This window comes from Pieris napi, chromosome 20 (assembly GCF_905475465.1).
Source record: "Pieris napi chromosome 20, ilPieNapi1.2, whole genome shotgun sequence".
Lineage (NCBI taxonomy): Eukaryota > Metazoa > Arthropoda > Insecta > Lepidoptera > Pieridae > Pieris > Pieris napi.
In genome coordinates, this window is record NC_062253.1 from 303,975 (window position 1) to 318,660 (window position 14,686).

Here is a 14,686-nt window from a genome sequence, read left to right on the forward strand (position 1 = left end):
AAGCGTCTAAATATTAAGGTGGCTCTTATCGTGCCCGCGAGTATCCTCACCTCTCCCTTTCCCTCTCCCGTTCGCGTTCCCGCTCCCTCTCCCTCTGCAGCGCTATCTCCTTTTCCCGCTCGTCGTGCAGAGCGTGCGCGTGCGCCGCGTGCTGATGGTGTGCCGGATGACCCGGGTGCGCCGGGTGGCCCGGATGTCCCGGATGACCGGGGTGTCCGGGGTGACCCGGGTGTCCCGGATGCACCAAGGATAGAGGCGGGGCGAGGAGAGGATAGGCGGGATAGGGCGGGAGCCAACCGACGCCCATTCCGCCTCTGAACATGCGTTCCAGGTAGATTTGCTCCTCTGCCGCGAGCCTGTATCAAAGGTGACTTAAAAATACCCGAAATAGCATAGTAAAAGAAATTAAATTATTACGATGAGTGACTTTTGATTTTACTAGCACGTATTGAAAATGATACCTGTACTGCAAAGCGGCGCTGGAGTAGAGCCCCGGGTGCGCGTAGGGCGAATAAGTGGCCGGCTCCAGCAGAGGGAACGACGCCGCGGGGTGCGACAGTCTGGTCGAGGATTTATTAAATTCACGTTACCAGATTTATTATTATGTGAATAGATAACAATATTGCAGTGAGATTATTATTATTTTCATAATCGGACGTTGAGGTAGAATACGAAATTCCATCCGTATCACCTGGACGTCCGTAGTTCCACCACTGGTGGTTTTGAGGGCGGCTTTTGCCGTGCACCTGACTTATGGTCCTTCGAAAAAAGAGTGAACCAATACTTAATGGCCCGGAAACGCACTCGCGAGACGTCTGGCATTGAGAAAGTCCATGGGCTGACCATTCTTAATGATTTAATATCAGATGAGTCCCCTGCCCGTTTGCCCCCTGTTATATAAAAATGAAATTTGAGTCTCACCTGTCGTCGGGGCGATAGGGCTGGAATCCGGAGGCCGGCAGATGGTGTGGTGAGGCGCGCTTGGCCGGAGCCGGAGGTGGCTTGTCCTTGCCCGGGTCCCGCTCCGCTCCCGTCGGTCCGCCTCCCGCTCCTGTACACTCGCGCGGTCAGCCAGAGGCCCGACACAGAGACCGACGTAAAGGTCGCTCGATACAAGACCGTCTTTACGGTGTTTCGACATTACAACTACGTTCACGAACACGTGTCTTTGACGGTATTCAAAATAAAAGTAAAAACTCCGAGCGATACTGCAATCCGTGGTATATTTAAGAAATCCCACACGCCTCGGGGAGGCATCTTCGTCAATAGTAAAATTAGAAAGCTTAATTACGTATCATCGTCAGACAACACGCGGAACGCATTAACATTAATTGAGAACATCTCTGTATACAACACGAATAAATAATCACAAAACGTCGTATAATAATTGAAATAGTACAGTATTGCTCGTGGGGGTCGGTTGGGGGATAGCAAGCGTGCGACTCACCATCTTTAGCATCTGGGCCGGCGTTTTTGGCGAGCGTGCGTAACGCCGCCGCAAACGGACCGCCTTTATTCGCCGCCAGCTCCGTCCGCTTGGCAATTTTATTCGCACTCACACCTGGAAAGAAGAGAAACATCTTGCTTAGTATCATACTCTGTTTAAATAGTTATAGTTAGCTAATGTAGATACTAAATAATTCAAAATTTATTTAAACAAAACATTGTGGCCGCCATGTTATACCACGTTGGAAGGTGTGTGTGATATGTCGGCTGCTCACCCTAAGCAATGGTGCGGAACCGAGGGTAAAACTTACTTTTGTATTTTATATATGAGATAATGATCGTAAAAATGACTTGTTATTTATAAAATCCGTATTTATTTAATGTTGCCTGATACATAAGAAGGACGTTCGACGTATCGTTTCTATAATATGTGCGTGCACTGGCAGTGATTTACGGTGATCTCTGATCAACAATTTTTACTTGTTTCTTGTTCTGACGGTGTTTAAGCACGAACTTGTGTACCTATACATTCCCCTCAAAGCATCCTCAACAGTGTAAATTTATATACCTATATTGTGGCAATACTCTTCAAAGACAATGTAAAAAACAAAACAATACAGCGGGTTCACATGTTAAGTGGCTGATATAGTGGAGGGCATAAGTGACATTAAATAATGTCAGACGGTTCGTTCGGGCAACCCGTTAATTGACCCATGAATTAAAGTGGCCCGGGCTGATGGGAGCATGTGATCTCATTGCGGCATTGCCGGGATCAGGGGTCACGGGTCTGAGGTCTTGTACATAGTTAATATACATGAGTTTACATGTATATTTTACTTGTAGGTAAATTAAATGCTTTTATTTTAGTTCGGGGTTAGCTAAAAACACTACATAGTTTTCGTCTCGTTAATACATTATTATGGATAGATCTATTAACATAAGTCATTTTATAACAACATGTACCGAGTCATCGGGGAGCTTTAAATAATAGAGGATTTTAGTTTCACTCTATATTAACCACTCGCGTATAACAATAGCATATAATTGAAATAATGAAATGTTAAGTGCTATGTAACGAACGAATGCAATGTAACAGTTCAAGAGAGTGCCTACGTCAGGCTATACTGTCGGGGCGTAACTTCGACGATTTAGACTAACTGGACCAAATGTACAGCAACCTACAGTTTTGGCTCGTACAATATGTGTTGAAACATTATATTATGAAAATGTCGCCGTGGCTAATGGGATAAACAATATTTACACTTGTTTTGAAATACATAAAATAAATTATATTACAAGACTTAATTTAATTAAATAAACAAGTTTTATAAAATACTTGAGAGGGTAAGTAAGCTGTAGGCATTTACACAATTATAATCTCTATACTAGATAAGTGGAGCAATAATAAAGTCAATTGACGAGACAGCGGTTGACTAATACATTAGCGAGGTACTGATGCGGCGAGTCAATTGTGCCTTCACCCCCTGACCTTCTTCATTGCTCACATTGTGGCATTGCTCAACTGATACGGGACTCTACGACCATATCAATGCCGACGAGATCGAAAATAATAAGAGTTTATTTTTAAACATATATAAGTGATAAAAACAGGTCTCTCTTTCTTATGTATTTAGAAAAACTAAAGAGGAAGAAAGGGAAGGAGTGCCCGGTCTATTAAGAAAGGCGAAAAGGCTTACGTGCCACGTAGATCACAACAGCGGCTGTTTTTATAAATACAACAACAACCACGGCACAAATACACAAATCCAGATTTAATTTAGTAAAACTTTTAACTTTGTATGGAACTCTCAATAAAAAAGTGTGCGGTAATTTCGTATATTCATACAACATAATCGTCAATAAAGAGGCCGATAGCGTGGGTAGCGATAGGTGGGCAAATATAACACGGGGCATAAAATCAATTCTCGCCGAGCGTCTGACTGAGACGTACATCTTTGTTATCAACATGAATAGTTTTGTTAACACACTACACTGAAAACAATATTTTATAATGAACTTTACTACCTTAGTTCTTTATTATGAACAAAAAAACATCCCTACCAGCCCCTTGGACAAAGCATTGACCCCAAATTTCTGCATCTTTAATTCATCGTCCTTTGGTGTTCAGGGTTTAAATAAGCACATTCTCCTACACAAGACAGGAATATCTCTTATATATTATATCTTGTTTTTGTTTTAAAGCTGTAGCCACAAATTTTTTCCCCAAATATATATGTTTTACAAAACACTTCAAGATAACAATAGATGTTACTCAGCAATAATGGACGTTCAGTGTTTGGCCCTTACCCCCATCGGGGGCTATTCCCGTCCTTAACGACCGGCATTATTGATAAACACACATAATGAGGTCGGGTTTGTTTAGTTTAGTGCCGGCAATGTTGAACCGATATTGGGGAGTGTTTCCATTACAATAATTAGTATTGGTTATACACAGCGAGATTTGTTTGATGGTTTCGTGTCACGGATTAAAAGGATGGTGAAAAATCAAATAAAAAAAGTCTTATTCATGAATTATTGTTAAAACATTCGTAGAGCCTCTACGCGTATTTCTACGATGATTTTGCTCGGTAGTTGGAAAGGTGCTCGCTACAACGACTTGGCGACGTCATTTTAATAATTAAAAACAATAGTGGCGTCAAACCTTTTTTTGTCTGGGCCTCAGATTTCTCTTCATGATCTTTTGTCAATTTAATAGGCAAGTAGATGATCAGCCGCCTGTGCCTGACACGCCGTCGACTATTTGGGCCTAAGGCAAGCTCGTTTCCTCACGCAATAAATATTCATGTGAAGGATGATTTCACCGTTCGAGCGAATATTTAATGCGCACATAGACAGAAAGTCCATTGGTGCACAGCCGGGGATCGAACCTACGACCACAGGGATGAGAGTCGCACGCTAGTGCCACTAGGAAAACACTGCTCTCATTTTAATTTGTAGTAGAATTAATATCTTACGATAATTATGAACGGTAAACATTCACATAAACCATTACATCAATTTCTACTTCACGTGTTCGTCGCGCAGATAAATATATACATGAAGCCAAACCTACAAATGCAAAAAGAATTTCCATTTGTTTCACTTGAAACTTTTCAACGATATTATTAAATGCATTGTTGCAGTGTAATGTGAGCGGAAATTATATATTTGAGAGTCAAATAGGTAGCGGCGGGTAGTTGCCGGCGCCGAGTGGCGAAACCTCTCACCCCTAACCACTGCAGTCATTATAGGGTTGTCGAATTGTCAGACAATTGTACACGAATTGTCAGACAATTGTACACGAATTGTGTCGTAATATTTCTTATTAGCAAACATTTGTCGGTTAAACGTACAATCCAATGTAATAATTTCTCAGGATTAACTCATATAACTTACGTTCGTATTAAGAACCTCAATGCTAAAGTGAATTTCAATCGTTTTCGTAGATTATTGCTTATTATAATTCTATTTATTCCAGCACTCGACAGCCCTATCCTGAAGTAGAGTAAGTTCGCATCGGCACTCGCAGTACACTACAAGTACAACAAGTGTGCTGTATATTCAGTTCCGAGTTCGGAGTCTGCGCATTACGCCGCTTCACGGTCTGTGGGACATGGGATAGGAGATAGGCGGTTGGCGTGGAACATTGTATTTGATACGGTACGAACGAAATGATAATTCATCATTGCTCACGCTGGCTTTTTATAGATTTACTAGCTGACCCAGCAAACGTTTGTTTTGCCTTGTATTTTATTTCGAGGAAACATTTTTTTAGTTCAATAAAAATAACTATCTACAATAATAAAAAATAGTGGTTAATCGTAGAGGAGTGAAAATAAGGGGTTGGATGTAATTAAAAATGGGGGGGGGGGACACCCCTTATCACTTAGGGGTTTAAACCCTAACTGATAAGGTAAAAAAGATAAATAGTAGCCGATTCTCAGACTTACTGAATATGAATATAAAATTTTATAAGAATCGGTCGAGCCATTTCGGAGGAGTATGGGAACGAACATTGTGACACGAGAATTTTATATATATAGAGATAGCTCCGCAACAATAATTTGTACCTATTATTGAAGTTCCTACTCCGAGAGATTAAGCCTAACACCAGCACTCTTTTTGGGACAGCATCTTATTAACATGTGCTTTATATATTCTACACTCTACAGGAACCCCAAAAATAGCATGAGTTTTTATCAATTTTAATAAACAAATATTTAATTATGACTATTAAATATAATAAAAAAATCTGGGCCATACAAATAAAAACAAAGTCCATAGAGCGCATAAGCGCCGAGACCCCGAGTAAATACAAACAAGAACAACGCTCGAGTTCCCAACTCAAACCGGGCGTTGTCGGCGTCGTCTGCGGATTTCCATTACAACCCCCACCCCTTGGCCCCTCCCCCGGTCGGCAAACACTAACACCGCAAATGGGCCACTTTGCTGCCTACGCGATTTATTACCATCGTCCACCGAACGCTACCACTACTTGTGCCTAGTTACGCTTTTATGACTTTATCACACACAAGTACTCTTTAAAATTCCCGTCTGTATTTACTTAGCACCAGAGAATATATCTTTCTATACCAGTGTTAATTTTTATTGCAGGGTCATTGTATTGCAGTGTTGGCCTAGTAGCTTGAGAGTGCGACTCTTATCTCTGATGTCGTAGGTTCGAACCCCGGCTGTGCAGCAGTGGACTGTATCCATTACCACTTAACATTCGCTCGAATGGTGAAGGAAAAACATGGTAAGGAAACCGACTTGCCTTAGACCCAAAAAGTCGACGGCGTGTGTCAGACAGAGGAGGCTGATCACCTACTTGCCAATTACATTGAATAATGATCATGAAACAGATACAGAAATTTGAGGTCCAGACCTAAAAAAGTTATAGCGCCACTGATTTATTTATTTTTTAATGCAGTATACTATCTGTAGTCAGATATTTATTTGTCGTATTAATAACAATATTTTGACTTGACTACAAATAATCCGGCGCCCTCACACTCTCCGCTTCGACTCTCCCTCCCACGTGTAACTCAAACCTGAGATGGAATGTATACTCGCCTTTTAATAAATTTTAAAAGCTTTTATCTGAAAACAAATATTTTACGATTATCAGAATCGCAGACTCGATAAAAAAAGGCTATAACACGGGAAACTTTTAATCAAGATTAAGTCTTCGAAAGCTGTACAAAATCTGGCAGCGGCGCATATTATTACGTTTCGGGCTATTCAATTTCTAGCCGGCTCTTTGCGCGGAACTTTATCACGGGGCAATACAATCTAATTTCGATTGGACCACACCGAGATTACCCCAACTTGTTAGGGTAAAAGGGGCTTCGGAACATCGGCTTTATTTTCATACTTCAGTCGACATTTATTTATTGAAGCTCTTATTCGTAGACGGTTAAGGGCGAGTATTCTCGGCTCGTTCGCATTTGTGTACATTATCTCGGCAGCCGGTGTCAACTTTTAATTGAAGTTTCCGAGTTGGGCGACAACTGTATCCAAACCGCAACAACGCTAATTGAAATTTTAATAATTACGCTTCCGTCGAAACGCGCCCCGTTGGTCGCGTAATAATTGTGCTGATTAATTATATAAAGATACGGCAAAATTTTGTTTCGCAAATATATAAACAACGCAAAAAAAAAACACTTCTAGTTTCAAGAGGCGCAATCTGCACTAGCTTCAATATCAATAACAAAGCGTAAACACTCGAACAAAACATAAGATCCACTTACAGCATCGCGATTTAGCGCGGGTCCGTTTAGCGGTTCAACGCACCGCGTGACACCCGCGCGCGGGCGAGCGATCTACCGGGGGTTAAGCCGGGGGACGGGGGCTGCGGGGTGAGGCCGGGGGAGTTTATCACCTCCAACGATCCGCGGAATAAGGACGTTTTATACGCTCATCCGGATGTCAGATGGTGAGAGAATTATTACTGCAAACGGTGTCCGTGTCAAGAGTCAAGCCCGCGACTTGCGATTCTCATCGTGCCTTATGAATTGTTGTCAACACATATTTTACGTAATGTTGGTACAGATTTAATTTTGGTAACGCTAGAATGTTTTAAATAGAAATTACTTTTAACTATATATATAAAAAGTAATTGTTTCCAATGTCGTAAGTATCTTAATGTCTAGAAAATAACGAAATTTTTTAAACTTTTACTTGTATTATGGATTAAATTGCAAAATACGGTTCTACCTAGATTTCAAAACGCTATCGCTTATGTGTTGCGCCTTATTTTGCGGGTAAGTCGGGGATGCGCGCGCACGTCGCGAGCGAGGGTAACAACGTGATTTTTATTTAAATGAGACCCTGAGATTAGGGCGATCATGTGAAATCATTTCTTATTTAAATATAGAATCCACGAGCTTTTATCCCTCGGGGAAAACTTTCCTTTCGATAAGGAAATCTACCAAGTTAGTTATTTTTATATTATTCCTGTACAATGATAGAATATATGCGAAATAATTAAATGTTATTTCGCTATAAAACAAATGAATGCAACGTAACAGTTGAAGAGAGTGCCTACGCCTGGCTATTCTCTCGGGGCGTAACTCCGACGATTTAGAAAATAGCCACACTTATAAAACTAACAAAGCCTGCGTGAGCAAAATGTACAGCCTTGGCTCGTACAGATGTGATAGTAAATAGTAAAACAAGAGTCATAATAAACGCAAACTCAATATGAGATGAAGGACAGACTTTTAATACGCATGAACTGCGATGTGTATCACGAGAAGTGTCAAATGAAAAAATAGAAAACACAAAACGCGCGTCCCTCTAATTGAACTGTCAGAAAATATGCCAAAAGAATTACAGCCGTGATAGATATCGTATCGTGTGTCGTGCATCAATCACTATTCTGTATTGGTTGTGTAGACTCATTTAGACTTCAAAGGGAGAGTTTTACTATGTGTCTACAGTAGGTAATAATCTGTGTTTATTTTGGATAAGGAACAAGACCTTTGAATTCTTTCCTCATTATACAAAGACCGGTAAAATCAGTAAAATGTTTTAATAAAATTCACTGACTTTACCTTTATGAAGAATTCACATATTTTAGTACAATAAGTGATAGACATAATATTAATACTAGAAATAATGATACAATTGTTCAACCGTTAGCCAAAGCCATTTTACAATTAATTAGCCAAAGTACAAACATATTTTATGTGGCATATTAACATATTAAAACTAAATGAAGGAAATTTTTTTTATATGCACTTTGAAAACAAGCTTATTACAAATTAGAGGATTATATTCAAGATAAAAAATGCTTGGAAACATACTGCATTTTAGTATAATAGTTTTTTTTAGTAAGTATGGAGTTTCTTGCCCATTCTTCTCCATATGAAACTACCTTTTAGAAGGGGCAACTAGAGACATTTTTTTATTAAATATTTTTAACTTGTATTTTTGACTTTCAAAAGTGAAGAAATCAAATTCATAGATTAAAGCTTTACACGGATAACATCTAAAGTCAAGCCCCAAGACAACCCGAGCCGTAAATTCAAACGTAGTGCGGGACGTCTTTGGCGAGGGTTCGTAGTTCACATTCATTCATCACGCGTTGTCAGCAGCAACCTCGCAGAAGCCTAATTGAGCATTTAGCCCACCGCGAAGTGTAGAGAAAGATTACTTAGGGGAAGGCTCTGATGACATGACAATCCGAAACTGGGATCACCAAACCAAACTAACTTATCAGCTAGATTAAATTTCATAATACTCTGCGCAACGTATATTTATAAACTGGTTAAGGATATAAATTTTAATAGGTTAATAGCTCAATCTTTCATGTGGATCATAGTGTAATGGTTGCAGCCCCTAACAAACGTTGTATAAAACAAAAAACTTCTTTTTCTTTTCAGTTCTTCTCTTGCGTTCTACGCCATTGATTTGGCAGTAAATGTAAAATTGGAAGCATTTCATATACATATAGTATTTCTTTTTTGACGTTCATAAGTGTACATTGTGTTACCTATATGAATAAATGATTTTATACTTTGACTTTTCAAGAAATTAACTTTGCCTTTTAAAACAACGATTCGGATTTAAGTTTTTTATTTTCTTCATTTTTAATAAGGCGCTAATAAAGATTGGAGTAACCAAAGGGCGATGGAGCGTTCTATTCTTCGGTTGAAACTTAAAGTTAAAAACTGTGCAATACGAAGCCTTACAAACAACAAACATCGCAACACATTTTAAAAAGTTGAAACGGAAATAGGCCGGTCTCGTTACCCAATTACTTGGAATATCCCAGCGAGAAGACGGAACAAAATGGATAGCGGGGAAGAATTGGAAATTGGTGGTGAGGATGAGACACAAGTGGAAGAATTTGGAGCCTCCTCCAAATTCATGACATGTGGACACACATGGACTTAATCAACTATTTTGTCAATTAAAAGCTGAAAATATTCTTTACCCCACAAATAGAGAACTAGCGGAAGCTTTTAAAACTTCAAATACATGCGAGGCATGGAGGCAAGACAAATCCATTTCTACTGACATATGAGTTTGTGTAAATAATCGTCCCAGCATGGCTAGGTGTGCACAGCTTTCCGGATCATTTGTAAGGTCACATACCGACCTGACGGCTCCCGTCCGCCCTCCATTAACTTGTCACTTAGGGGCTTAACGGGATGACCGATCACCTGCGCGACGTTATCGATAAGATACCGGTTTTTAGCAGAAGATTTAATCATATCGTGTAGACGAAATACCAGTGCTAAATATGAATAGTTATTATTTTGGTAGATGAAACACGTGGTGGTACACATACCTGGGTGGGGGTAGTAAGGCGCCCCGGCGCTCATCGGATGCGGCGCCCGGTACTCCATCACTCACTATTCACGCACACATCACCTCACCGATATCAAGTGTCATCTATCGATTAATCAAACACCGCACTACAGTCTGATATGAGCAATTCATCGGTATCATTTTATCCAAGTGTTTTTTTAACTTCACGAATAGCCGTTATTTTCACGTACACAGTAATAGCTGTAATTCTTTGTTTTGTACGATAAATATCAGAAATCTAGAAAAAAATCAATGACAAAATGTGTCGATAATATTCTATTTACACGATGAAGGTTAAGTGATGTAACCATATAAACCACGTTATCGATAATACGGTTTTCGCGACATCCTCAGTTCTTTGTCCTGTCGCCGGTGATTTAATACCTTTCTGTCGTCGGCCCCTACTCGACGTTTGCCCTGACAATATTATGTTACAAAGGGCTTATAAATAATTACGTGAGCCGCATCCGCGAGGCAATTGTATTTATTCATTGGAAATTCATAGGGAATTTATGAAATTCAAAATATCAGTAATCAGAATTTTTTAATTATGTTTTCTAAAACATTTCAAACAATTTCAATGTAGTTTATTGCCTTACTCCCATTTTATCCTAGAAACGTGTTGTTTATGTCAACATCGCGATTCTAAATTGACTCCCAAAGCAGAGTGGAACACTAATATTATTATAATTATATCATGTATTTGCATAATTTAAACAACATTAATTTTAACCTTCCTTAATTAAACGCTACATTGTAAATGAACAGCCTTTTAAGGTATGAACATCCTTTATAAATCTTTGCCAAAAACGGACCGTACGAATAAAATGAAGCAATTTTTGGGGGCGAATAGCGGGAGCCAGCGTACACAGAAAAAAGGCTTTCGCAAATTAACAAAACGACCAAAAACACTGGACTGCCCGGCTTTTAGACATAATGCGATAAATCGAGTCTGCACGTAAAGATTTCTAAGCCATTTTGTTGCTTTTGATTTTACATACTAAACTAATTACCATCCTGAATACTTAAAACGCCAAGAAACGCATTTGAATGTGAAAGAAAGCCAACTAAAAATATAGGCTTAAATGCGATTAACAGAGCACTTAAAGCGCTTCAGTGGTTATTCAAACAAGAAAGAGTATGAGTGCGGCTGTGTATTTGCACTCGCTTTAAGCGGCGTTAAGTGACAAATCCTCGGGGATAGCGGAATGAAACTCGCTAATGGAAGCGTATACGGGATCAGTTATAATTACGTACTCAGCGCTCGTAAACCACACAGCTTATCTAATAATGCAGATATTGAAACAGACTATAATTCCTTTTATGAGCAAAATTATGGAAAAGAAAATTGGTTTGTTCGAGTACAATAAGTGAATGAACGTTGTTTTAAACAAAATGTTTTAGGAAATCATTTAAAATAGTTTAATTAATAAAAAAAGTTTTTAAGCGATTACAATTCGCGCGTAAATGGTAGTCTATTTTAAAATGCATTCAGCTGTCGATCTATCTCGATAAATAATTAATGAGACAATTCTCGACTTCGCTACAGCTATTTCATGAAAATAATATTGAAATTAAATAATAATGGTTAATAAAATACTTAAGATGCTAATGTATTATGAAAAGTATTAAAAAGTTTATCGTAAAAATCAGATTTATTTTCATTTAGTTACCTATTCGTTCAACTTTAACTTTGACGACGCAAGAATTTGTCAATCACATAAAATCGTATATATCGATAGCAAAATCACATCACTACAAATTGCGACAAGCGATATACGACCGCACACAACGTCACGACGCTTTCAACTGACAACTATGTAAACGGTCCCACTTCGGGGCGCTTGCGCGGCATTCGCCACTTCTCACAGGCAAATATAAGCCCAACGACCCACCAATAAGGCAACATTTCACTTGGAGCAAATAGCAGCCACCTGTACAAGTGTGCACGGCCGGAAGTCCACGATGCACTGTCATTTCCACTCTTCCACATTGCTTCCCTTATAAAATTGCGATTTGCCCCGCACCGGCGAAATGATTACGCGGGGGATAAATAACGCCCCATCGATACATGTTTACGTAAGTCTGGATTAACGGGTCGTTATCGGGTGCATGATTAAGTGGCGAATTAATATAATTGAATATAAATACTCTTTCAATAAAAATATATTGTTAAATCAACAAAAATAAATCCTATAGGGCATTTTAATAGTGACGTCGAAAGGCAAATACCGGAATTGAATGAGCGGCGTAAATAAGTTACGAGGGATATCAACGCGACGCGGCCGGCCATTTACACCAACCCACCGACTGTTGCGTATGTGCAGGGATAGATTTAGTGATGCGCTTATACATCGACAATTGTACAACCGTTACTCATATTAAATCAATCAAAAATCACCAATTTAAAGTTACCAACAAGTTCTTTTGTTGCTAACCAAATGTTATATATTTCAAATAAAATAGATTTATGTATATTCTAAAAGTCAAGTGATATCAAAACCATCGACAAATGCAACAGCTAATACATCACTAGTAACTCTGAACTCCCCCAGCGAGACAGCCGACACGGCATGCATCATAGACACAATTTATTTATACTATTGCGCGCTGTTTTCACTTACAAATTGCTGAAATCAATACACTACGTTACGCGAGCAAAATTGGCATTAACTATTTGCATTTGCTTGTTGTTGTATGCGGTTAAAGAATCTATATATTATGTAGTAGATGATCTGCAATTGAATGACGCAGAACAAAGGCAATGCCGATATTTGAATGGCCTTGTAGCAATGAGGGGTAGCTCTATCTCGGCATGGCTACACAGTGTAGACAAACACAAGTACTTGAGCCGTGTAAGCTACAGATCCCTACTAACCACTTCGTTCGGCGCAAGCGCCCTATACTCGATGTAGAACTACGAACGAATAGACTTTAACCAAACCCAAAACACGATTTATTAAAATGTTGTATGTAATAAATCATCAGCAATATCATATAACTTTATTTCGGTTTTGACATAGTTCGCACTAAGTATCTGAATCAGAGAGTTTCATTAAATTTTATTTAGTCGAGTTGTTCGGATACCATATATAAAACCTGCAGCTGAGTTTCGTCCGTCATTTCACAACTGAGCGTTTTTTTAAGGCAGTTTTTGCGAGCACCACTTTGTGGTACCAGCTCACCAAAGTAATTCCGAATCAATTCTTAAAGGCACTTGCGAGCTCTCTAGCATTGAGTGTCCATGGGCGGCGGTTTCCCTTAACAGGTGAGTCTCCTGGCCGTTTCTTCCCTTGTCTATGACTAACGAACGACGTCGCACACGCAAAACCAACTTCAGTATACAAATAAACTGCATGGAAAAATACAACTAATAAATCACAAAAAACACATGAGCATTATATAGAGTTGGTTAAATATAGGATTGAATATTAGTCTATGGGTTCAAAGCTCTACACTCGGGGAGTCGGAGTATAGACGGGGTGTGATTGCATTAACCGTTCGCCCCCGCACTAATCACACTACACGCTATACAGCGTGTTCCGCACTCGTCCAACTGTAATGGAAGGGTTGGACAACTATATGTACTTTTAACGCTTATAAATTAATGTCAAATTTGTCAAAGATAAGAAAAGTAGCGGCTCATTTGGAACACGGAGCTTTTCTCATCGTTTTGCGTGTGTAATTGCGCATAATAAAAAATAAAAATACAGTGGCAATAAAACCTTTTTAGGTCTGGGCCTCAGATCTTCTGTATCAGATTGATTGATCATGATATTTTGGCAATCTAATAGGCAAATAGGTGATCAACCTTCACCGTTCGAGCGAATGTTAAATGCGCACATAGAAGTAAAGTCCATTGGTGCAAAGCCGGATAATACCCTCCTTTTTAAACTCGGTCTATGAGTTATTCTCACCCTACGTGAGCCGGTCATTTGGTCACTCGGTGTCATCCCGCCCCCTTATGGTGGCCATTAATTGCTGTATTAACGCTCTGCTTGTCTTACTGTGGCCTATTATTCGCATCACTGATCTCAATTGCCTCGACGTATAACCAGAACTGCCATGACCAGTATATATATATATATATATATATATTGTTTTAAAGGAATTTCCGATAATATATAGATTATGAGTCATGTCTGGTCATATCCGTGATAGACATAGACATAACATTTATAACAAACAAAAACACACACACATCAACACACAAAATAAGAATAATCAAAGAAAAAAATAAAATGAGAGATATCGAAAACAATAAAAAAAAATCCCTTTTCCCATTCGGTTCGTCTCAAGAATGTAATGCGTGTGTGCTGTGGCTGTAATTGGCCCTGGCTCAGCATTATGCTGAGGAGCAGAATGTTTCACAGCGCTGGTCATTCTGCCAGAGACCACATCATCTAGATTGCGCCTCAGT

General features: G+C 39.3%; 1 protein-coding gene across 1 annotated transcript in view; it reads right to left on the minus strand.

Annotated features, from left to right (window-relative positions):
- LOC125059640 overlaps positions 1 to 14,686 on the minus strand; it is an 80,159-nt gene that overhangs the window by 1,680 nt on the left and 63,793 nt on the right. Inside the window, exons 17-20 of the mRNA XM_047664147.1 lie at positions 1,448 to 1,561; positions 922 to 1,051; positions 462 to 560; positions 51 to 356 (exon numbers count right to left, since the gene is read on the minus strand). Coding sequence (XP_047520103.1) covers positions 51 to 356; positions 462 to 560; positions 922 to 1,051; positions 1,448 to 1,561 — 649 coding nt within the window. The remainder of the gene's footprint in view (positions 1 to 50; positions 357 to 461; positions 561 to 921; positions 1,052 to 1,447; positions 1,562 to 14,686) is intronic.